This window comes from Narcine bancroftii, chromosome 1, assembly GCF_036971445.1.
Source record: "Narcine bancroftii isolate sNarBan1 chromosome 1, sNarBan1.hap1, whole genome shotgun sequence".
Lineage (NCBI taxonomy): Eukaryota > Metazoa > Chordata > Chondrichthyes > Torpediniformes > Narcinidae > Narcine > Narcine bancroftii.
In genome coordinates, this window is record NC_091469.1 from 403346631 (window position 1) to 403372377 (window position 25747).

The 25747-nt window shown below is 36.8% G+C and overlaps 1 protein-coding gene across 14 annotated transcripts in view; it reads right to left on the reverse strand.

Moving 5' to 3' along the window:
• Window positions 1-25747, reverse strand: part of snx13 (sorting nexin 13) — a 206626-nt gene that overhangs the window by 51322 nt on the left and 129557 nt on the right. For 9 of the 14 annotated variants that reach the window (XM_069913808.1, XM_069913812.1, XM_069913804.1 and 6 more), the window contains 4 exons: window positions 22777-22865; window positions 3047-3146; window positions 2199-2392; window positions 524-643 (listed from right to left, as the gene is read on the reverse strand). In XM_069913808.1, the coding sequence (XP_069769909.1) occupies window positions 524-643; window positions 2199-2392; window positions 3047-3146; window positions 22777-22865 (503 nt within the window). The remainder of the gene's footprint in view (window positions 1-523; window positions 644-2198; window positions 2393-3046; window positions 3147-22776; window positions 22866-25747) is intronic. The other 5 variants (XM_069913813.1, XM_069913805.1, XM_069913800.1 and 2 more) reach the window with 1 other exon arrangement.

Here is a 25747-nt window from a genome sequence, read left to right on the forward strand (position 1 = left end):
GCCTTGCAATCACATTCCATATTAAAGACTACCGCAATTCCGTATAACTTGCGATCGTGTAACCAGTCTGCAGTGCTCTGTTCACTTCCCTTTTTAAAATAAGGGATTACATTTGCCATTCTCAAATTTGCAAGGTTGCTTCTCAGAATTTTGGGGCAATGATAACCAATGTATTTACAATTTCCATATCCGTTTCTTTTAGAATTCTTGGCTGCAACTATCAGGCTTGGTAATTAAGCTTTCTGTTTTCATAAATGTCAGTGCCTGGTCCTTTCCTACCTCCTTTTCATGTAACTCTATATTTCCTTGCATTTTTAAGAAGTTATTTGTATAATCTTCCAAAAACAATTTTTTTATTTCTCTATTGATCCCCCAAAAAATTACTATAATTTCTTTCATTTATCTTCACTGATGTATTATACATTCATGATAGTTTTAATGTCAACTTGCATGTTTAATGTTGTACTCTACTTTTCTATACTTATCAAACTTTTTTTTTGCTGAAAATGTATAATTCCTTTACTTTTGTTGAACATACTTTTCTTTGCACATCATCAAATATTTCTGGTGTTGGATCCTCGTAATTCAACTTTTCAGCCAATTTAGCAACCAGGTTAGCATCCACATGTACTCTTGGCGATGCCTGGCAAGGGAGAGAACAGATCTTGATGGTAATTCAAAATTCTAAGAAATGTGCATTCGTTATTGTTCAGTTTATTTTGCTATTAGTGTAAATGAATGTCATCAGACCTTTAAAATTGCCATATTATGGAATGTTATCTTGAAATCTTAACACATTTTTCCTTTTATTCCATTGGATGTTAAGATTTATAGCAAGAAAATTAAGCTAACAGTTGGTGGTTCTGTAAGTTATGGAACATGATGGCCTTGGAGTACATTTAACTGGGTTGCTGGGAGAGTCAATTTGAAAATTACAAATTTAACCAGTTAGGAAAGTAAATTTCAAGTTTAATCAACCCGGGGAAGAGAAGAAGTGAAACTACTAACAGCTATAGAAAGAAAAAAATACATTTTAACCTGTGCTCCATAATATAAAAGCTGCCTTTTTCAACTTTTACAACAAAGCTGCCCAGTTTAATGAACAATAATGAAATCAATGATCAGCATCTGTTTTTGTTTCATCTCTATTCATGCAGTATGATTAATAAATATTGGTCAGGCTTTGAGTAGAAAATTTATCATAGTTATCATGCCATGAGATTTTATTTTAAAGCACGCTGAGTTATTTCTTCAACCAAAAACATTCTTTCCACAGATGCTGCCTGAAATGCATATTTTCACTGTTTTTATTTCAGATTTCTAGCAAGTGCAGTTTTCATTTTTTAAATCAGATTTAACAAGTTTAAGTGTGACATCTTAATTCAAGCTGTTCAACATAATATCAAAGGCATTAATTCAAGGTTCAGGAGAAGTGTTTCACCCACACTTGCTATGATGCTACCAGTAGATTCAAATCAGTACACAAAAATACTACCAGGAATTAGTCATTATAAATTTCAAATATCAAACTTGAAAAAATATCACTAGTGTTAATAATTGGAATTCCTTAATACATCAAGCTGGTTTCAAAAATATTTTTGGCCAGTATGGACACCTTGGGCTGAATTGCCTAATTCTGGAGTATTAATGACTGATTTTAACATGGAGTTAATAGCCTAAGATCAAGATTATGTCGATAAAATAAGAACATTAGGCCCTCTAACCACAGTGGCCTTCTCTGAATTCTCTGGTTTGTTCTCACATCCCAAATATGGGTGGGTTGGCCACTCCAAGTTGCCCTAATATTTAGAATTGCTTGGCCGGGGTTTTGGTGGGGGTGGGTTCAAGGGAGTACTAATTTATGTAATGGGCCCAATGTTAATGTCAAAATAGTTCATAATGGTCGATGAGGACTCCATGGTCAAGAGTCTATGTCACAATGACTTGTAACATTTTGCCACATGAATAAAAGTTATAGTGGATAATGTTTATATTATTTGTGCATATTTACTGATGAAATATTTCACAAATAGATTGAAAACTGAAAATGTTGTGCAACCTTAAATTCTGGTGAAATCAACATACGTGTGTTAAAAAATGAAGTCTATCCAAGTTTAAAAAAAAAACACAAATTCTCCAAATGTTACACATAATTACTCAAGATATTCCATTTCAACCCAAGAATGGTATACACTTACTTTTTCAGACAAATACTGATCATACACACCAACAGCTGCAGCACGCAGCAATCCTTTGGTTTGATTGCTCTGTCTTTCACCATCCTTATGCACACTTCGTAAAACATCCAGCTGCTGCTGTGCAGTGACTCTATATCCTTCCACAGTGAGCCAGAAAAAAAGATGTGCCTGACCTCCCGTATGCTGCATATAATCTAGTACCAAAAAGATACTATCAATGGCCTGCTCAATGGTTTGCCACGAATAATTTCTCAAAAATATTTCATTAGATTATTAGAACTCATTTAATTGTATCAATTACATAAATACAAAAATAAACAGTCATCAGATCTTCAAATAAATATAGACTGAAAGATAAACTAATTGATCCAAGCCTATTTTAGCAACTTTGAGAATGCATTTTGATTATGAAACTTGAATGCTTTTTACCAAGAGTGGTACTGACAAGACAATGTCCACTGAGTTCTTGAGGTAGATTTGTGAAATGTGACAAAAGCGTGTCCTTATTTTATTTTAAATAAATGAACATTAGTTCTAATATGCTTTTTCTTATGCATTCCATAGGAAAAATAAGGAATATGTCAGATAGTACGTTAACAAACTCAAATACACCAATCATCTAAATTCTACTCTTGCTGAGGTAAGAATTATACTTCCAAATACAAAAGTTGTGTATGAAAATTAAATGATGCAATTTGTGCAACTTATCTTTTCAGTTAAAATGGCAGCTTACTTTTAAAATAAAATAATTATATTAATTTCAGAAGATAGAGTCCAAGCAGAAATAACAAATCTTTTACGTCTATTAACTACATGATTACTCAGTGCAAGGTTTTTAAAGTACTTACCCATGAAAAACTGTAAAGCAACATTATTCATAAGAATACTGTCAAGGGGGATTGTGCAAAGTTTTCCAAAGTTTGTAGCAAGCTTGAGTGTATCTATTTCCTGTAGTTCAGAAAAGTATAATTAACAGTTGAAAACTTGCCACATAACTAAAGTTTTGAAAGCCCTGATTCAGCCATACTTCAAGTGATGCAGAGAGTAGATTGGTATAACAAAAAAAGCCTCACATCTGACATTACACACAATGGTGAAAAATTTAATAAGCCACTTTATAAAGCTGGGAATGAGAATATAAAAATAGGATGGACAAAAGACAGCCTGCCTTTTTTGAGCAACTTGCAAATTTCCACTCTGCTTCAGTGTTGCAAAGCCAAAAATGTATTTCTGAAGTATAATTTTAGAGTCAGTCGTACATCATAGAAAGAATCAGAATTTATTGTCATGAACAAGTCATAAAATTCGATGTATTGCAGCAGCATCAAAGTGCAAACATTCATATTTTAACCATCTTACAACATTACTATGAAAAATAATAGTGCATGAAAAGTAACACAGGGCCTATGGTTCATTGATTATTCAGGAATCTGACAGCAGCAAGGCAGAAGCTGTTCTTGTGCCGCTGTGTGCTCGTCTTTAGGCACCTGTAACTTTTTCCCGATGGGAGCAGAATGAAGATAGCATAGTGGTATGAGTCTGAGGATAGAGGATATTTTAAAAAAAAAAGACTGCCTCATGTAGATGTCCTCGACGGAGTGAAGCTTGGTGCCTGTGATGTCACGGGCCAATTTAACAATCCTCTGGAGTTTATTCTGAGAGTTGGTGCCTCCATACCAGGCAGTGATGCAACCAGTCAGAATATTCTCCACGGTACACCTGTAGAAGTTCACAGCGTCTTTGGTGACATACCAAACCTCCTCAGACACTTCGCAAAGTATTGCCACTGGTGAGCCTTCTTTGTGATTGCATCAAAGTGGAGGCTCCAGGTCAATTCCTTGTAAATGTTGACACCAAGGAATTTGAAGTTCTTGACCCTCTCCACTTCTGAGCCCTCGATGAGGTCTGGCACGTGTTCCCTGACTTCCTCCTGAAATCCACAAGCACCTCCTTGGTTTTCCTGACGTTGAGCACAAGGTTGTTGTCGTTACACCATTCAATGAGCTGATCTATCTCCTTCCTGTACATTTCCTCATTACCGTTTGTGATTCTGCCGACAACTGTGGTGTCATCTGTAGATGGTATTGGAATTGGGCCTGGACACACAGTTGTTGGTATATAATGAGTCAAAGAGTGGGCTAAGGATGCATCCTTGGGGTGCACCTGTGTTGATGGTCAGTGAGAAGTTATTTCCAATTCATATCGACTGTGGTCTTCCAATGAGAAAGTCAAGGATCGAGTTATAGAATGGGGTACAGAGGCCAGCACAGAGGGAATAATGGTATTGAAGGCCAAGCTGCAGTCTATGAAGAGCATCTGTATGTACGAGTTGCTGTTTATGAGGTGATCCAGAGTTGAGTGGAGAGCTAGCGATATTGCATCTGCCGTGGAGCAATTGTGATGGCAGAATTTCAGTGGGTCCAGATCTTTACTTAGGTATGTGTTAACTCTGGCTATGATCAGCCTCTCAAAGCATTTCATTACAAAAGAAGTTAGTGCTATTGGGTGGTAGTCATTGAGGCAGCTCACACTACTCTTCTTGGGTACCGGAATGATTGATCCCTTTTGAAGCTGGTGGGAACCTCTGACTCAGAGGTTGAGATCTCCATGAAAACTCTGGCTGGATAATTGGTGCAGATTTTCAATATGGTGTCAGGGCCTGACACCTTATGGGGGTTCACCCTCTTGAATGATGTTCTGGCATTGCCCTCAGAGACAGATATCACAGGGTCCTCAGCCTTTTCAGAGATTCTAGTAATAATTGTTTGGTTCTTCTTCTCAAAGTGGGCACAGAAAATCTTCAGCTCATTGGGTAGTGAAGCATCGCAGCCATCTACAGTGTTTGCCTTCACTTTGTAGGCTGAAATGGCTGCACTTCCTGCCACAGCTGGCGTGTATCTATTGCTGTCTCTAGCTTCCACTTTGCTTCGGAGATGGCCTTCCTCAAGTCATACTTGGACTTCTTGTAAAGATCTCGATCCCTGGCTGTAGTGGCCGTAAGAATCACTATTGGTTTAATTTGTATACTTACCTTTTTTAGGTCAGCATCCTTTTGGTCCCACAGCCATCGGGGGTGTCCTGAGTGTGTTTTGGTTGGGCACAGCTATCTTGGTAGTTGTGAGCATGCACGGTTCTCAGAACATGCTCAGTGCATTCGGGTGTTAACATGCCATATGGAGCATGTATGGTAAGGTATGACACAAAGAAGAGTTCATTGCAGTATTAAGAATGGAGCCACAGACGGGGCGTGGCAAGATGGCGTAGAGGGAAGACGTGCAGTTCCACCTTTACCCAGTTAGACTTATAAATACTCAATTTTAAAACCTGTAAAAATGGTTTAAAATAGTATTTATAGACTTTGGAATAGTGGAGGATTGCAATGGCTACAAATGTGAGGAAATCAAAGACTCAGTTACAAAAGAAATTACCTTATAAAAGTGTTGAAGAATTGAGGCCTACCTACCAAGTTGAAGCCACGGAGTCGTCGACAGGAGTTCCTAAGCCTCAAAAGACCCTTGCTTGGCTGAGTATTATGCCGGCGCCGATCGCACTTCCGCAAAATGGCGCCGGTTCTGTGATGAGCTCAGCTGGCCCTGGCGGATCGGCTGAGCGGGGACAGACTCGCAAGCCCGCAGTCATGCCTGGTGGTCTAGGGGTGCGCAGTGTACCGTCGGAAGGCGCACCTGCGCAGTCGGTGACTTTTCCGGGCATGTGCGATGCGTCGCGAGTCCGAGAATTATTAGAAAAGGTGTGGGCTGTGGGGGAGCCCGAAAGATGGTGGGCTGACGAGGTCGGCATGCTGTCGACGGGTATCTAGACCCGCAACTGCACGGGAAGAGGAACTACTGTATCAGAAGAGGAAGAAAGTATAGCTTTACTGGAATCAACACAGGAAGAATATATGGGGACTGGGACCAGAGAAGGTCCGCCTCAAGGGGAAGTGATGGAACCTGGACTGGATTCTGTGTTTACAATATTGGAAGGGATTGCTCATCAAATGGAAAACATGTCATTTCAGATGTCTTCTCAGATAAATCAAGGATTTATGGAAGTGAAAACTAAAATGAATAATGTGTGAAGAGATGACTTCTATGAAGAAAGATATGACTGTAGTTAAAAGTGATATTAGTAGATGTTTAAAAACAATGGATACTGTACAGGATTTTTTTTTTAAATTGAAGAAGCTTTTTTCGAAGGTAAGAATCAAGTGGATCGTGATAGAGAAAAATGGAAGAAGTGGAGGATTTTTTTGTGGATTGGGGGATTCAGAAGAAGGAATTACTGAAGAAGATTGATTCATTAGAGAATCAAGGTCGAAAAAATAATGAAAAATTGTAGGTCTACCAGAAGATATGGAAGGTTCAGATCCGATTAAGTTTTTTAAGAAATGGATTCCTGAGGTACTGGGAAATGAATTTTTTCCGGATGGTTTGGAGCTAGACCGGGTACATAGAACGTTAAGGAAAAAACAGTTTCCAGGTCAACCACCGCGAGCAGTTTTGATTCGTTGTTTGAAATATCAGGATAGAGAAATTATACAACGAGTTGCAGTGCAGAAGGCGGGGCAAAATCAAATTCAGGAATAACAAAATAACAGTGTTTTTTTTAATGCTGATCTGAGTCGAGAAATTATTAGAAAATGCCGAGAATTTAATTCAGCTAAAGAAGAATTGTGGCGAAAGGGTTATGAATTTGCTTTTCATTACCTGGCTGTATTGAAAGTTTTTTTATGGGAATTTTCAATCTCAATTTTTTGAAAATGACCATTCATTGCCAAATCTGCAAGGAAGTGGACGGTTGCCATTATCATTGCCTAAAAGGAGGGTAAATGGTAATGGGAATGGGAAGAACGGAAACATGGAAAGAAAGTTGAATTGACTCAAAGTCTTCTTGACATTGAAGACCTGGAACAATCATTGGGACTGGAATCATTGGGTTGAATATATTTGATTATGTACTTTGTGAAAGTCTGACTGGGGGGTGGATGACACTGAGACCTTATACTCATCTGCCACTAGTGGGTTTTACCACACCCAGATTTTTAGGGAGCTTCTACTTTTTAGTAATTTGTTTAGGGTAGTATATATTTTTTCTATTTTTTTGACTTTGTGGAATTTTTATATGGGGGGAGGGTTCAGAATATTAAGAGAATTAGAAAGGGGAGCAATTTTATGGTAGTGTGAAGTTTATTACTAACAAAATGTCTAATTTGAGTTTTGCCACTTTTAGTTCAGGGATTGAATAATCCCATCAAGCGTAAATGAATATTGGCTTACATAAAGAAAATGAAAGTTGATATTTTTTTTCGCAAGAGACACATTTGACTGGAAAAGAACATTTGAAATTGAAGAGACAGTGGGTTGGTCATGTGTTTTCTTCTTTTAATTCTAAGGCAAGAGGTGTAGCAATTTTAATTCATAAGAAATTACTGTTTGAATTGGAATCATTTGAAGGAAATGAAGGGAGGGTTTTGATGGTGAATTGTAAAATTTTTGCTGAATCATGGACTGTTAAATATTTACGCACCTAATGTAGACAACGAACGGTTCATGTAGGAGGCTTTTTTTTGTTAAATCAGACTAATGAAAATATTTTGATTGGGGGAGATTTTAACTGTGTTTTGGATCCTTTATTGGATCGATCTCCGAAAAGTATAAAGAAATCAAAGGCGGCAATACAAATAGAAGCTCTGATGAAGGATTTGAATTTAATTGATGTTTGGAGGAGAGTAAATCCTACAGAGAAAGATTTTTCTTTTCATTCATCTAGACATGATTCATTTTCTAGAATAGATGTTTTTTGGTATCGGCACATTTACAAGGTAGAGTAATACAGATTGAATATAAAAGCCAGGTTATATCGGATCATTCTATGTTGTTCTTCTCCTGTGCAAGTCCAGAAGTGGTGCAATTGTCTTATAGATGGAGGTTTAATACAATGCTACTGAAGAAACCAGAGTTTATTACTTTTGTTAAGGAACAGATTCCTTTATTCTTGACTGAGAATACTAATTCAGTAAGTAGTAAGTTTGTATTGTAGGACGCTTTGAAAGCATATTTGCGCGGGCAAATTATTAGTTATACTAAGAAATTTAAAAAATAATATGTGGTGGAAAGTTTAACATTAGAGAAGCAAATTACTGAGTTGGAAAATGAATTTAAGAAAGATGTTACAGAAAATAAAACAAAAAGCTGCTTTAATGAAGTTGAAATTAGGTTATAATACATTACAAACTTACCAGTATGACCGTTTAATTCACCGATCTAAGCAACATTATTACGAACTGGGTGAGAGAGCTTATAAGGTATTAGCATGGCAATTAAAAATGGAACAGAAATCGCGAATTATTAATGCTGTTAAAAAAAATTCAATAGTTACCTATAAACCTCAGGAAATTAATGATCAGTTTTATTAATTTTACCAAAAAATATATACTTCTGAGGGAAAGCAGGACGTTGGTCCAACTGTATCTTATTTATCCAAATTAAAATTACCTGTTTTAGGGGAGGAAGAGGTTAAGGAAATGGAAGCTCCATTTGCATTGGATCAGCTGTTACCAGAATCTTGTTCGAGTGCTATAATTACTGTGATTCCAAAGAAAGACAGGGACCCTTTGAAAGGATCTTCATATAGACCTATTTCTTTATTAAATGTAGATTATAAAATTATAGCGTAAGTGTTAGCGAATAGACTTGCTAAATATTTACCTCAGTTGATACATATAGATCAAACAGGATTTATTAAGAATAGAAACGTGCCTGATAACATCCTTAGATTGATAACATTTGTCAATGTTTTGAGACAGCAAAACGATGGTGGTTGCACTGGATGCAGTAAAAGCTTTTGATAGGGTTGAGTGGAATTTTTTATTTAAGGTGTTAGAAAAGTTTAATTTTGGCCCTTATTTTATTGGTTGGGTTAAGGCTCTATATACAAATCCAATTGCTAGGATGGTGACAAATGGTCAAACTTCTTTACCATTTAAATTTACGCGATCGTCCCAACAAGGTTGTCTATTATCACCAGCCTTGTTTGCATTGGCTATCGAACAGTTAGCTCAGACAATAAGACAGAATGATAAGATTAAAGGGATGAGAATTGCGGATGATGAATTGAGGGAGAAATTTGATATATCTGTAAATTCTTTATTTGAGTATTATCAACTCAGAGCTCTGATAAATGATAATTATGGTAAAGAGATGAATTTGAATCTTTGATTTCCTCTATACCAAAGAAAGATTATATTTCGGATTTGTATCAATTGTTACAAGAAGGTATGGATAAACCGGAATGGGAGAAATCAAGGGTTAAATGGGAAAGTGATTTAACTTATATTATCCCTCAAGAGAACTGGGAAGATATGTGTTATTAAAGCGTAACTAAACTGACGAATGTAAGATATGGAATGGTTAATTATAATATTTTTACATCAGTTATATTTGACTCCAGAAAAACTGAAAAAATATGGGTTTAGTAATTCGGATTCTTGTTTTAGATGTGGATTATGTATTGGAACTTTCTTACATGCCGTTTGGTCTTGTGTTAAAGTACAACCATTTTTGGAAGGCATTAGGTTGGTTCTGGAAAAATTACTCAAAATTAAATTACCATTAGACCCATCATTTTTTATTGGGTTATATGGTCTCTTTGAAGGGATTGGGGTTGGATAAATTTCAGATTGCATTTGTACATTTAGTGTTGGCTGTAGGACGAAAATGTGTAGCTAGTACTTGGAAAGATAACGCTATGGGACAAAATTACATGCAACTTGCATGATAATTATTCCTTTTTTTGTTAAAATGTGGTCTTATTTGGAATATATGAATTTGGAAATACTTTGAAATATTGTATATATTCTCTTCTGTTTTTATACTTGGCTCCCCTTAAGTGAGCTGGCTGAAGAGAGGGGAGGTTGGGGAGGGGCTTTTGTTGTTTTTATTTATATTATATACAAATTTTTTTTTTTGTTATTTGATTGTATACTGTTCAAAAATCATTTAAATAAAGTTTTTTAAAAAAATAGAGCCATAGAGAAGGGTGAGTGAAAAGCCCTTAACTTTAGTTGATTGCTAACATTAATGTTATTCTGTATGCATGGAGGATCAGTTGAGATGTTATTAATGAATATTTTATATCAACATTAAAGATGATAATTTCAAGTTTATGTGATGAAAATAAAGAATTAAAATACATCTGGACTTGTTTTAAAACTTAGCCTTCAAGGGACTATTGGATCGAAGTCACTTAAACATCCTTGTTCTCACCCTCAGCAGGTTGCTGATTTTCTGATTCATCCAGGGCTTCTGCCCATGCACCATGTCTCAAACATAGTAATTGTATCTGATCCAACGACCTCTTCTTGCAGAATGTTTGTTATCAACCATGTGTTTAAAAAAAAATTGCCCCTCAGATCCCCCACACAATTCTAGTTTCTTACCTTAAGCTTCTACTCTTTTGTTTTTGATATGGGGTAAAGGTTTTGACTATCTACATCACTCATAACTTCTCAGTTGATAGCTCAGTGGCCTTTACTTCAGGAGAAATGAGCCAAGTCTATTCACTCACTCTCCATGATTAAAGTCCTATAATCCAGGCAACATCTTGGTGAATCTCCCACCTTTTTGCCTGCATAAGAGCAACATAATGCAAAACAAAGTTTGTGGAAAGGGAAGAGGGTTATTTTGCTCAGGTACGGAACACCTTGATCTGGAGGAGAGGTGCATTGCCTTGCCATGCCACACAAATCCACATAAATATCGGAGCAGAAGGCTATTTGGCCTATCATGTCCACACCACCATTTCATTATGAGCTAATCCATTCTCCCACTCAGTCCCACTCCCCTGCTATCTCCCCATAACCTTTAATACCCTGACTATTTAAATACCTAACAATCTCTGCCTTAAATACATTGCCTCCACAACACCCGTAGTAGCAAATTTCAGAGTTTACCACTAAGGGTAAAGAAATCACTTTGCATCTGTTTTAAACAGGCATCCTTAAATCCTGAAGTCATGCCTTCTTGTCCGATACTCCCCTACTACGGGAATAATCTTTGCCACATCTACACTGACGAGGCCTTTCGAATTCCAAATGTTTCAGTGAGGTCCTCCCCCCCACCCTTCCCCCCCATTCTTCTGAATTCCATGGAGTACAGTCCAAGAGCTGACAAAATGTTCCTCAGATGCTGTCCCTTAATTCCAGGAATAATTTCTGTGAATCTTCTCTGATGCCTCTCCAATCCTAGCACATCCTTTCTTAAATACACTCAAAATTGTTCCCTGCACTCCAAATGAAGCTTCACCAACACCCAATAAAGTCTCATCATACCCCTGCTTTTGTATCCTATTCCGCAAGATTTGAATGCCAAGAATGCATTCAACTTCTTCACCACTGAGTCACGTTGAGGTTAACCTTGAAGTTATTCTGTATGAGGACCCACAAGTTCTTTGTAGCTTTAAATTTTGAATCTTCTCCCCATCCAAATAATAGACTGCCCTTTTATTCCTTTTACCAAAGTGCACAACCATACACTTTCCAACAATGAATTTCATTTGCCACTTCTTTGCTCATTCTCCTAACCTACCCGTCTTTCACCAGCCTATCCATTTACTCATTATTTTCATCCATCTTTGCATCATCTGAAAACGTTGCCACAATGCCATTTATTGCGCAATATAAATCATTAACATACAACGTAAAAAGGAGTGGCCTCAACACCGACCCCTGAGGAACACCACTGGTAACTGGTAGCCAACCTGAATAGGATCGCTTTATTCCTACTCTTCGTTTCCTGCCAATCAGCCAAAGCTCTGCTCATGCTAGTACCTTCCCTGTTATTCCATGGGCTTTCATCTTATTAAGCAGCCTCATGTTCTGCAGCTTGTTCAAGATCTTTTTAAAATCCAAACATACTATCTCCACTGCATCTCCCTTGTTTAGCCTGCTTGTGGTATCCTCAAAAAATTGCAGTAGGTTAGTCAGGCAAGAATTTCCCTGAACAAAATTATGTTGACTTTGGCCTATCTTGTCATGCACCTTGAGGTATTCTGTAACTTGATCCATGACAAGCAACTTCAACTTGGCAACTTCCCAACTAAAGATGTTAGGTGATCCCTTCTGCTTCCTTACTCCCTCTTTAAGTAGCAGAATGAAATCTATGGATTCTTGGAAGAATTTTACTAATACCTCCATAATCTCTATAGCTATTTCTTTCAGACCCAAGGGTACATTCCATCTGGCCTAGGAGATTTATCTACCCTTAAACCATTCAACTTCCCAAGCACCTTCTCTCTGATGATCATGAATTCAATCACCTCTCTTCCCTGACACCCTTAAAAGTCAAGTATATTGCTCATGTTTTCCACAGTGAAGTCTGATGCAAAATACTCATGTGACATTTCCTTGTCTGCCATTACAATTTCTCCAATGTCATTTTCTATTGATATACTTAAAAAAAAGCTTTTAGCATTCTATTTGATATTATTTGATGGCTTCCTTTTGAAGTTAATCTTTTCCTTCTTTATAGCTATCTTAGAAGCTTTAAAAGCTTCCCACCATATTAAAAACTCCTAGTATTCAGCACCATGGGGATTGGTATATATTTTCTGGTTCCTTGCCCTTGCGTGATTAGAGAACTAACAACAAGGCATGCCATTTTTAAACTTCCACATTTTTTACCCATTTATTTTCCACTTTTTTTGCCTGTTGCTTGAATTCTGTACAATGGGATTTACTATATTTTGTGTTTGCTTCCTTTTATCGCCTTTCTTTTGCCTTTACTTTGGATTTGTCTTCTCTTGTCAGGCATCGAGAGTAGGAGAGCGTGAATCGAGAATCAGTAACAACTGAACCATTTCTACATTACTTGTTCCTAGCAGAAGAGACATAACTTAAACTTGTTCCCTTTGATAGTTGCCCATGAAAAAGTGGCAATGCTAAAGACTGAAGTCAAAGTGAAATATTACAAAATTCTTCTGAGAAGTACATGTAATATAATTTAATTGAATTCATCTTTTTCGTGTTTTGATTAAATCAGTTTTGCAATTAAATTTGTCATTTAAAATTATCATAATCCAGATAATAAATAGTATTAATTACAACCTGTAAAATTATACATATTTTAGTTTTTTCACAGAATTATATATTCAAGTCTATAAATGAACTTGTGCGGTTCAACCGCCAAAATTCAATAATAGTCTAATATAAATCAAATTCATTCAGCAAAACCCTAACATCAACAAATTCAATAAAGCACATCATTAGAAAAAAAAAATAATTCTTATAAATCAATAATTTGTGACAGGGTGGGAGTGAAGTCAGGTACTCTGCTTTGGATTGAATGCTTTAATTTTTTGGGACTTGAGCAGAATTATTACTTACATTCTTAAACCGCTATTTACAAAACAAACAGGAAGAGAATAGGCCAATTGGCCTGCTCTACCATTCAAGATCATTGATGAGCAGATCTTTATCTCATCTCCATTTCCCTGCTTTTTCTCCATACATTTATTTCCATTATTTGATCTTCTGCCAATATTCAGTGACTACAGCTCTCTTCAGTACAGAATTCCAAATTGTCACAATCCTTAGAAGAAATTTCTCCTCATCTCCATCATAAATGGGTAATCCCTGGTTCTAAAACTATGTTTCCTACTGCCAGATAACCTCTTTTACAGAAACATCCATTCAACAACTTGTCAATACCCCTCATAATTGTGTTTCAATTAGATTACTTCCCATTCTTCAAAATTGCAACTCGCATAGTGCCACTTTTTGTTAAACCAGGAATGAAAGGATTGACATCTGAACCATTTCTGCATTGACCCAATCCAAACATATTCTTCCTCAAATTGAGACCAAAATTGGACGTAGTACTCCAAGTGCAGTCACTCCAGTACTCTACATTTTATCCCCCAGAATCTAGTGAACATTAGTCAATTTACTTATCCACTGATATTGCAGTAATTTCCTCTTAAGAGACCTGGACACAATTCACTGCCCAAATTTAAAGGTCTTTAGCTTTCAAAGTTTCCAAGTAGTTTTATTCCATTAATAAAAATCACTCTTCCTGCTCCTCAGCAACTTTTATTATGTCTTCCACCAGGAATACAAATTCTTAGTTCATTGCAATATTTCATGTGGTTAATTTTCCAGTCTCCACTTCTAATATCTACTTTAGATATTCTCTTCCTTTTTCTGTGGAAGATCTTCATCTATTTTTATTTTATTTCCTTGTTTACTCTCACATTGAATCTTTTCCATCTTTATCATTTTGATTATTCAAACTCCAATTTCCAGATTTCCCAATATTCATCATTGTCACAAATCTTCATAACATTTTATGCCTTTGAGTTAAATCTTCATAACATTTTATGCCTTTGAGTTAATAGCACAGAGGGGAAAAAAACGAGAACCACTGAAAGCCAATTCCCTAGTTTTCACAAGAGATAAAAATGAAACCAGGGAAGAATGATAGATTGAGATTGATTCCAGTTGAAAAGCATTATATAAACTGGTTTCATTGCCCTCTCCTTTGCAACCTCAGAAAAATTCAAACATTTTCATCAGGAATGACCTATTCTTTACAAATCCATGCTGGCTTTTTAAGTAACTGAAATGTTTTGAATGCATTTAGTCATTCTATTGGGAAGCTATTATTTTTGGCAATTTCCTGAAAATAAAGGAAATGCAGAATAGAAGATACAGGAAGCAACAGACAGCACACCTTGATCTGTTGACAATCTCCAGCATCTTCTGCTTTTATTTTTCAGAATAGCTTTTAAGTAAACTGGTCCAACATGGTCACTGGTTTCCCTCTTATTCTTCTGAAAATGTGCATCTTTCCAAACCAAGAGGGAACCATTCTGAATCAAGATAACTTCAAAGGACTACAATCGTGATTTTTAACACATTGTTCTCAACTTCCTCATTCCAGCTTTGGAAACGCATCACTTAGTGTGATTATTTTGTCAATTTTATACTGATGTTAATTTTTAGTGCCTTTGTTCCTGTGTCAATATTAGTTTGGAATATTAACATGAAGCAAGAACACAATATTTAAAAAAAATTTACAACACAGTTGTTAAACAGTCTCCTGGTCATTTAGAACCATAGAAGCAAAATTACTGCACAGAAAAGGATCCATTGGCCTTTCTAGTCCGTGCTAAACTATTTTTCTGCCTAGTCCCACTGTTTTGCACCTAGTCCATAACCCTCCATACTTCTCCCATCCATGTACCTGTTCAAATTTTTAAATGTTCAAATTGACCCCACATTCAATACTTTAACTGTCAGCTCATTCTACACTCCCACCACTCTCTATGTGAAGAAGTTCCACCTCATGTTCCTCTAAACCTTTCCCCATTAACCCCCCCCCCCCCATAATTCTAAATCTCTCTATTAAATTTCCCCTCATTCTTTTACACTCAGGGAATATAGTCCTAACCTGTTTAATCTTTCCCTGTAATTCAGTTCCTGAAGTCCAGGCAACATTCCAGTAAATATTTTCTGCACTCTATCTTATTAATAACTTTCCTGTAGTTAGGTGACCAAAACAGCAAAGAATATTCCAAAATTGGCATTACCAATGTCTTGTCCAACTTTACTATAACATGACAACTTCTATACTCAATATATTGATTTATGAAGGTCAATATACCAAAAGCTTGCTTTACAATCCTACTACATGTAACACTATTTTCAGGGAATTATGTATCTGTATTCACAGATCCCTGTTTTACTGCACTTCTCAATGCCCTGTCATTTACCATTTATGTCCTTTCTTGTTTTGTCATTACAAAATGCCACACCTCACACTTATCTGCATTAAATTCCATCTGCCATTTTTCAGCTCATTTTTCCAGCTGGTCCAGATCCCTCTCCAAGCTTTCAAAACCTTCCTCACTGACAACAATGTCTCTAATCTTAGTGTCATCTGCAAACTTGTTGATTCAATTGACCACATTATCATCCACATCAATGACATAGACAAAAAACAACAATGGTCCAAGCACAAATCTCTAAGACAAACCACTGTCACAGGCCTCCATCAGAGAAGCAATCATCCACCACTAACCTTTGGCTTCTCCCGTTTAACCATTGTCAAATCAGGTTTACTACATCAACGTTAATTTCAAACCTTCCTAACTAACTTCCATTATGGGACCTTGTGAAAGGCCTTACTAAAGTCCAGGTAGACAACATTAACTTTCCTTCGTCAACTTTCATGGTCAAAACTCTATAATATTGGTTAAACATGACCTACCATGCACAAAGCCATGTTGACTATCCCAAATCAGTCCATGGCAACCTAAATAATTGTATATTAGAACATTTTCTAATATTTTAAATGCGATTGACATCAGGCTCACTGGCCTATAATTTCTAGGGTTACTTTTGAAGACATTTAAAAAAAAATGCAAAGATGTGAACTACCTGGCATCACACTTGGCTAAGGACATTTTAAATATTTCTGCCAGAGCCTTGAAATTTCTACACTCACCTCAGTCAAGATCCGAGGGAATATCTTCTCAGGCCCTGGGGATTTATGCACCTTTATTTGCTTTAAGACTGCAAGCACTTCCTTTTTAATCTATATAGGTTCCATGACCTCATTGATTGTTTTCTTTTCTTCCCATGACTCTGCGCCAGTTTTCTGAATGAATACTGATAAAAAACATTTAAGATCTCTTCTTCCCCCATACATCGCCAACCATTGATATTTAAGGGGACCAATTTTGTCCCTTACTATCATTTTGCTCTATATACCTGTAGAAACACTTAGGATTTTCCTTCATATTGTCTGCCTAAGCAACATCATATCTTCTTTTAGACTTCCTGATATTTTTCTTGAGGTTTTTCTTGTATTTTTAAAAATGTACTATTCAGGTATCGCATTTGCTCTGCATTGCCTATACATGCCAAAAGCTCTCTCTTCTTCCGAACTAGATCCTCACTTTCTCTCGAAAACTAAGGTTCCCCTTGCCTGCTAACTTTGCCTTTAATCCTGACAGGAACATTGTACTCTCAAACTTTCATCTTTAAAAGCCTTCCACTTACCTCACATATCTTTGCCTTAAAGCAATTTATTCCAATTCACGCATTCTAAATCCTTTCTCCTTTCCTCAAAATAGGCTTGCCTCCAGTTTAAATCTCAACTCAAGGCCCAGACCTAGCTTCCTCAATAATTAACTTGAAACTAATGGCATTATGATCACTGGACCCAAAATGTTCCCCTACACATAGTTCTGTACCTTGTCCTGTCTCATTCCCCAATAAGAAATCTAGTATTGAACTCTGCCTAGTTGGTGCCTTTGAATATGGATTTAGAAAATTTCCTGAACACATTTGACAAACTCCAAGCCATCCAGCTTTAATAAAGTCAAGCAAGCTTTTTTCTCCATTGGCACTCTTTGCAGGTGTCTTGCCCGATTTAATTCTACCTTCTTGCACTCAAAATCTTCTCATAGGATTAGATTTTTGTGAGTTTTTTTCATTTTCAAATTGGCATCAACTTCATCATCTTTTTTGGCTATTAGTCTTGGCAAGTGATACTCTATTCTGAGGAATGACGATTTGGCTCTCCACTTGCTTTTATTTCATTAGATTTCAGATTTATTTGTCAGAGTAAATACATGACATCACATACAACCCTGGAATTCCTTTTTTTCCTGCGGGTAAGGCAAAATTGATATTTTATTGGTAGTGCAATCATTACTCATTCATAAATTACCTCACTTTACTGTTACCAGTCAATGACAAAGCAGTCTTGTACTTCTACATTTTAGAATCTCTTTTTAACATTTAAGTATTACATCGAACTCAATTATATTATAAGTGCAATTTGACATAAATGTTTTTTTTTAAACTTTATTTAAGATTTTATAACATGAATAACATAGGATTACATTAAAAGAAATTAAGAATAATAAAATTACAATACAGTATCAGTAATCTAAATAAACTATACCCTCCCCAATAATTATTACACATTAATAACCCAACTCAAATTAGTCCAACCCCCCTTTCCCCCCAAAATAAAGAGTGAAGAATTAATAAAGTTAATAATATATGTGAGAAAAAAACCCACTTACAAAAAAAACAAAAACATAACTGATTAAAATACTAACAAAAAGAAGTAATTAATACTAAGATATCAGACTTAAAAAACATATTTAAATCAAACTTAAATGCATATATTTAACAAACGGAGTTAAGATGAAACATATATTTAACTCAAACTTAATATAAAAAATTAGTAAAGTTAGTAACATTATCTATCAAAAATTCTTAAACAATAATCAATTCTTAAAAAAAAATTGTAGCATGAAAAAAGATGAAAAAAAAACTTTCTCTATAGAGATAAACCTTCACCAAATATCAACTAACTTCACATCTATCATCATATTAATCACATAAACCACCATCTTAAAACAAAATTCAAGCCTCATTAAGAATTGTACAATTCAATTTATAACTTTCACCATTATTCCCTTCGTTCTATAACTAAAATAGCAAATTAATATACACCAGAATTACCACTCCTTTCACCTTAAAGTTAAATAAAAAATTTAAAAAAACTTATCCATCCCATTCACATTTAAATTTCAGACATTCCTTATCTACTGAATAAACTTTACAAAAAAAACCACATCAATTTTTAGTTTTTTAAACAATCAAATACTTTCTTATGCTTTTTTTTTATATTTAAACAAAAAAAAACCCTTCACTCTTTAATCTAATAATACAAAAAAAAGGAAAAAAATACCCCCTCCCGTCCAAACCGCGCAATGCGGTAACTCCCAAAAAAAAATGGGTGTGAGATAACTCACACATAGCAGATGACTTTCAGGAAATAGTGCCTATCCAGTTCTCTCCCCCAACTCTCACTTCATCTTAAACTAACATCATCATTATTTAATATCCCTTTTTAAAAAAAACATTAGAAAAAAAAGGAACAACTCTTCTTTTAATCAGCTCCAACTGCCGAGTCACCATTACAACCATTCCTTCTTGGAGCACGGCTCTTTTCTTCCATCTCTTGTCTCCTTAGAGATCGCGGTGGACTATGTCTCTGTTGAAACTGAGTAATTGGCAGCTCTTGAGCAAATGCTATAGCTTCCTTTAGAGAATCAAAGAACTTTGGTTGGTAACCATCTTGAAAAACCTTCAAAACAGCTGGATATCTAAAGGTTGCTTTGTAACCTTTCTTCCACAACAACTCTTTAGCAGGATTGAATTCCTGTCGTTGGAACATAACTTCTTGACTCAAATCCGCTTAGAAGAAAACTCGATTATTTTGAATCATCAAGGATGATTTCTCTGTTGTGCATTTCTAATAGCCACTCGTAAAATTATTTCTCTGTCGTAATAATTCAAGCAACGAACCAAAACAGGTCTTGGACTTTGACCTGAAATAGGTCTTCTACGCAAGGCTCTGTGAGCACGTTCCAGTATTATACCTTCCGGGAAATGTTCTTGACCCAGCACCTGCGGAATCCATTCAATAAAAAATTTTCTTGGGTCTGGTCCCTCCATACCTTCCGGCAAACCAATAATCTTTATATTGTTCCGTCTGGATTGGTTTTCCAAATAATCAATCTTTTTCACCAAATTTTTATTTTGAGTTTGTAAGTCTTCGACCATTTTGGTTACATCAAAAACTTGATCCCGTATTTCGTCTATATCTTCTTCACACGAATTAAATTTATCTCTCACATCAAGCTTAAAAGCTCCAAACTCAGCCATCTGTTGAGAATGTATTTTCACCAGAGTATTAAACCTAGTACCAAGTTCAGTCATAATCTTGGATAATCCCTGCATTGTATAAGATAATTTAGATTCAAGATTCACAAAAATCTTTTCAATTGGAAGAGATTTTGGCTCAACAGATTCGTGCTTCTTCTGCATAACCAAAGGATCTTCTGTTCCTTCCTTCATTCTGGTTGCCTTCCTTGTAGTATGACTGCGTGTGGAAACCCCAGCCACAGCCTCTCCAGCAGTGACTGGAGGACGCTGGCCGGGATTTTCCCCAGTCAATAATGTATTAAGTTCTCCCAGTACATCAAGTTGTATAGGTTCTTCTATCTCAAGAGGTGCAGTTTGCAGTGCCAACTCGACAGTTGACAAATGCCTTAAAGTAACTCTTTGTTCTAAAGGCTGTTTGGCGCCCTCTTTAGGGGGCTCTACCGATGTAACATAGAGCTCTACATCCGAACACTGTACCTCTCTCCTGGGATCCATTTCACACTGAGTCCCGGTGTCTTTCCTGAAGGTAGGCTCCAAAACTTGAACTTTTGGAAAATATAGTTTTTTGATGATCTGTTGTCATTTTTTTTGCTCTTTTTCACCAATTGTACTATCAGAAGTTAAATTAACAGCACTGAAATTATCTAAACTTTTAAAGAATTTTAACGGGCATTTCTAGACAAAACAATAAGATAGAGTCAGGAGAGGACTGGAAGGCACGTCTAATCCTTACGCCATCTTGCCACGCCCCCCCCCAATTTGACATAAAAGTTGCCGAAAGTTGGCATTTTATTAACTGACATGGTCTGACCCATCCCAAATACTCCTATTGGTTCAGGAATATATTAATGCAGTAACACCAAGATTACAAGACATGGGAGCAGACATAGGCTATTAAGCCTATTGAAGTTTCCCCACCATTCAATTTTGAGCTGACTCCAGTTAGTCCCACTCCCTGGACTTCTTCGCCATAACCTTTGGTGTTCTGGCTCGTCAAGAACATCTCAATCTCTGCCTTAAATACATCTAATGACTTGGCCTCCACGCTGCCTTCAGCAACAAATTCCACAGGTTCACCACCCTCTGGCTAAAGAAATTTCTCTGAATCTCTCCTCTTAGCAGGTATCCTTCATTCCTGAAGTTATGTCCTTGTCCTGGACACTCCCACTGTGGGAAACAATCTTTCTACATCTACTCTGTCCATGTCTTTCAACATTCAAAATGTATCCATGATATCCCTCCCCATTAGCCTAAATTCCAAGTACAGGCCAAGAGCCATAAAACGTTCCTCATATTATTACCCTTTCATTCCAAGAGTCACCCTTATAACTATTCAGAATATACAAGAGAATCAATATTTTTAATGATAAAACTGTATGAAATTAAAATCCCACATCTATGATGCTGAGAAAGAACATCACATGTAGAAGTCCATGCATTTTGTTTCCAGCATCTGGTACCTAGTTTTCACCACTTCACTGCACCTAAATATCCATTAAATAAAAAAATTAAACTTAACAGTTCCAATATATATTCTATTAATGAACGCTGACATCTAGAAAGGAGGTAAAGAGAGACAGCCAAAGAATTTCATGAGCTTCTCTTAAAATGGAGACTGGAGATCACTTCTATTGAGACAGTGACCACAGTGGCGGCCAGCGAGGGGCTCTGTGGCTGCAAGATACACAGAGGAGGCGAATTGTTGGCAACTTGCAGGTTAGAAACCCACACATGCTGCTGGAGACTATTTCATTAGATCCAGGTTTTGGAACCAGGATTCAAGAGAGTGCCAAGGGTAAGAAGGACTCCTGAAGGCTCCCTCATCATGCCAGAGTTTTCGATCTGTGCTCTGGTTACAATGGTTTGTAGACTATTGGAATCATGCAGTTCAGAGGCTGCAGTAGCTCTGGAGGTGAGAGGACTCTTGGTTCTCTCTGACTGCATGAGACACCAAACAATGCTAATAGAGAATCTTTGTCTACTTATGGCAGACTAAAGGCAATTTCGTGTAATATTACAATTCTATTTTATTACATCACAATAAATAGTATCTGAACTGAAATTCTGACACCATCGATTTATTAGATTCCATTTTTGTTTTCAAGGTAAGATCTGCATTTGAAATATTATTATCAGTCTTCATGACTAAGATGCTGTATCTTTATGTTTTTACAAGATCAGATTTAGACCACATGCAGTTTTCTTTTTAACTTCCAACATGTCAAATGCTGTTTCTGCAGTACAGGTATACAATCCTTTAACCGGAACCCTTGGGGGACAGTGTGTTCCAAATTTTGGATTTTTCCGGATTTCAGAAAGCCTACCCGAATTGTGCTGCTGTATAGACCCCCACCCCCTTCCAGTCGCCCAGCCGTCTTCCCCAACTGCAGTCCCTCGGCCCCCAAACCGCCTCCCTCGACCGCCAGTCCCTCGGCCGCCTGGCAGTCTTCTCCGACCGCCGGTTGCCTGGCAGTCTCCCCTGACCGCCGGTCCCCAGCTTTCCGTATTTTAGATGTCCTGATAAAGGATTACCTGTACCAGGACATTATTACACAATGAAGCACAATCAGCTTGATTGAATAAAGGAATTGTACATATGAACAACAGAATAATACAAAAAAAAACAAATTGAACATGCACATATTTGATAGACACAAATTTATTAAATAATTTTAACTTTCTTCAGATGTTAATGCATTCCCATTGTTTGCAGGACAATTGATTCTTATAGTCCTGAAGGCTTCCATAGTAATAAAGTAACCTGTAACAACTTGTTTTAAAGAACATTTCTAAAGCATTTATTAAATACATTGGCAGAGAGAAAAATATTACCTTTCCAGAGTTCAACCTCTGTACTCTCGATTCACAGATTTTTTTCACAAAAAGTAAACTGTTGATCTGATTTTTTATGGTGCTTATATCTAAAAGAAGGGATGAAGCAATTACACAGAACCTGAATAACTCAATTTTCTAACATTTTACAATTTAATAATGAATTTAAAGTTAAAAGATGTACTGTACTTTTAAAGCTCAAGTCAACCCCTGATTAAAAGAAATGACAGTTCCATGTGCTCAACAGAAATCATTAACAAGGAGAAAGAATGGGAAATAATGGTTGGTTGCATTAAAATTGTTATCAGCTCAATTTTGTTATATTCAGTACATCTGATATTTGGGATTTACACATCCTGTATTCAAATCAATATCCTAGCCAAATATCAGTCTGCATCAGAAATTTGTCAAATTCTTAACTGAAATCTGATGGCTCAACCATTCATTTAAAATACAGCAGAGTCTGATGTTAGAGAGAACTTACTTTTGCTAATAATTCCTTCTTAACAATACATCATCTATATATCATGGATTTATGTGCTGAGATTGAAGTATGCGTGAAAGTAGCTTTATATTATTTCTCAAAAAAAATAGAATGAATGAGGTATGGTTGATGGGATTGATACAATCATTACAAGACCACCATACAAATTCACAAGATATCTACAAAAAAGTTACCATATTAAACTTATGCACCAGAGCATTCTTCCTTTGAAATTAAATCACACAACTTAGTTTTTCCTCATACGTCACTTTATACCATTGCCAAAATAAATGGAAATATTTTTTGGTAAAGCATGATTAATTATTTGGTGATTTAACCTCTTATTCCTGTGATCTTTTATGTCCATTGTTTTATTGCCACCTGTGTTGTGCTGCGGACTATCTAAAAACGCTAAAGGTGCACGTACTTATTCAAACAAGCTTCTGAGAAAATTTTGGTTGAATCCTTTCAGGCTGATCCCCTCCCTTATGTAGATTGTGTTTAATAGGTCATTTTATTGGATTTTTGGGAGGAGGAGTAAGTGGGTTGAAATAATTGGGTCTTGTTGCTGGGATTAGTGAATTAGGGGTTTGCTTGTAGCAGACAAAATTATGAAGTTAAATCTAGCTGGGAAGCAGATGAATCCAACACATGAATTTGTAAAAGTTCCTTAAACAAGGCACAAATATACTGAGCAACATATTAACAAGCCACAAAGACACTGAAATAGCACAGGTTATAGATACAATTAAAATTTAAATTTGAAAGCTCAGGAAGGTGATTCAGGTTGTTAAACCTTTAATGTTAAACAGGTTGTTGATTAGGCTTCACAAAGCTTTTACGAGCCTCAGTCAACATGCTGTCAAGTACTCTACAACTTTGATACAACAATAATTTCAATCCCAACTTCATAGGCGACTCTATCATAGAAGAGAGATGGCAAGTGTATTAAAAAGTAAGAATGATCGTTTCATCTATGAAATAGAGCTTTTATCTCATTCACCATCTCAAGAAACAAAACAGATGTGCTGAAGGATGCAATCACAAACTGGATTTAAATGAAACCGGTAAATCACCAAACTACTTGGAAATCAAACTGAAATTCCACCACAGCTGTGCAGCTACCTTGACCACCACCCTCCCCCCAAGAACCAATTTTCTCACGTGTCCATCATTTCTTCCCTAATTCTGCTGCTACCCAGCTCTTTGGAGGTCATTTACAGTCGTCAATGACCTAACCAGGATATCAATGGGCTACTATGTTGATTTTAACGTGACCCAACATGCTCTTTAATAGATCGGTGGGTGGAAAATCTTGAGACTGAAGAATTCTGTTTTGACTAGCAGATTTGATTGGATCAGCAAGTTTGCCAATGACACATAGATTGGGGTTCAGTGGACAGTGAGGAAGGTTTTCAAAGCTTTCAGTCACATATTGACCAGCTGGAAAAATGGGCTACCAAATGGCAGATGAAATTTTAAGCAGACAAGTATGTGGGAGAACTAACCGAGGAAGGACACATACTCTAATTGCTAGGGCACTGATGAGTGTGGTAGAATAATACCTTGGAATAAGACAGAGAAAAAAATAGGCTATTCAGCCCATCGAGTCTTCCCCAACATGTTGTCAAGTACTCTACAACATTGATACAACAATAATTTCTTCCCAATGTCACAGGTTGCTCTATCATCAAAGAAAGATGGCAAGTGTATTATAAAGTAAGAATAATTGTCTCATCTATGCAATGGAGCTTTTTATCTCTCTCACCATCTCAAGAAACAAAACAGAGGTGCTGAAGAATGCAATCACAAATAGTGATTTAATCATGAGTCTGGAGCAGACTGTGAGCGAGCGCAGCGAAGAGACTGAGACAACAGGCTGGGAGCTCAAGTATCACAACTGCTTCAAATTGAATTCCGCGCTCCAGCCTTGAGGTCCATCTCTGGTCCTGCCCCCAATGTCCTGGCACTTGCAACGCAATGATACAAGTGCACAAGTGCCCTTCCAGTCTGGACCGGAAGAGATGGTCCCACTATGCCATCCTTCCCGTGGCTGCCCCACTGACTGCACATGACAAGGAGGGCCGGTTTGCCACTGCAAACGTGTGTTGCCACAAGTCAATCCATTTTCCCCACTCAACTCCACTCCCTGGCCTTCTCCCCATAACCATGGTCAATCAAGAACCCAGCAATCTCTGCCTTAAATACACCCAATGATTTGGCTCCCACAACCACCTGCGGCAAAAAATTCCACTGATTGCCCACCCCCTGGCTAAAGAAATTCCTCCACATTTCTATTCTAAGCTAATATCCTTCAATCCTGAACTTGAACCCTTTTGTCCAAGACTCTCTCACCATCGGAAACGGTCTTTCTTCATCGATTCTGTCCATGCCTTTTAACATTTGAAATGTTTTGATGGGATGCCCCTCATTCTCCTAAATTCCAACGAGTACAGGGCAAGGCTGTCAAATGCTCCTCATATGCTA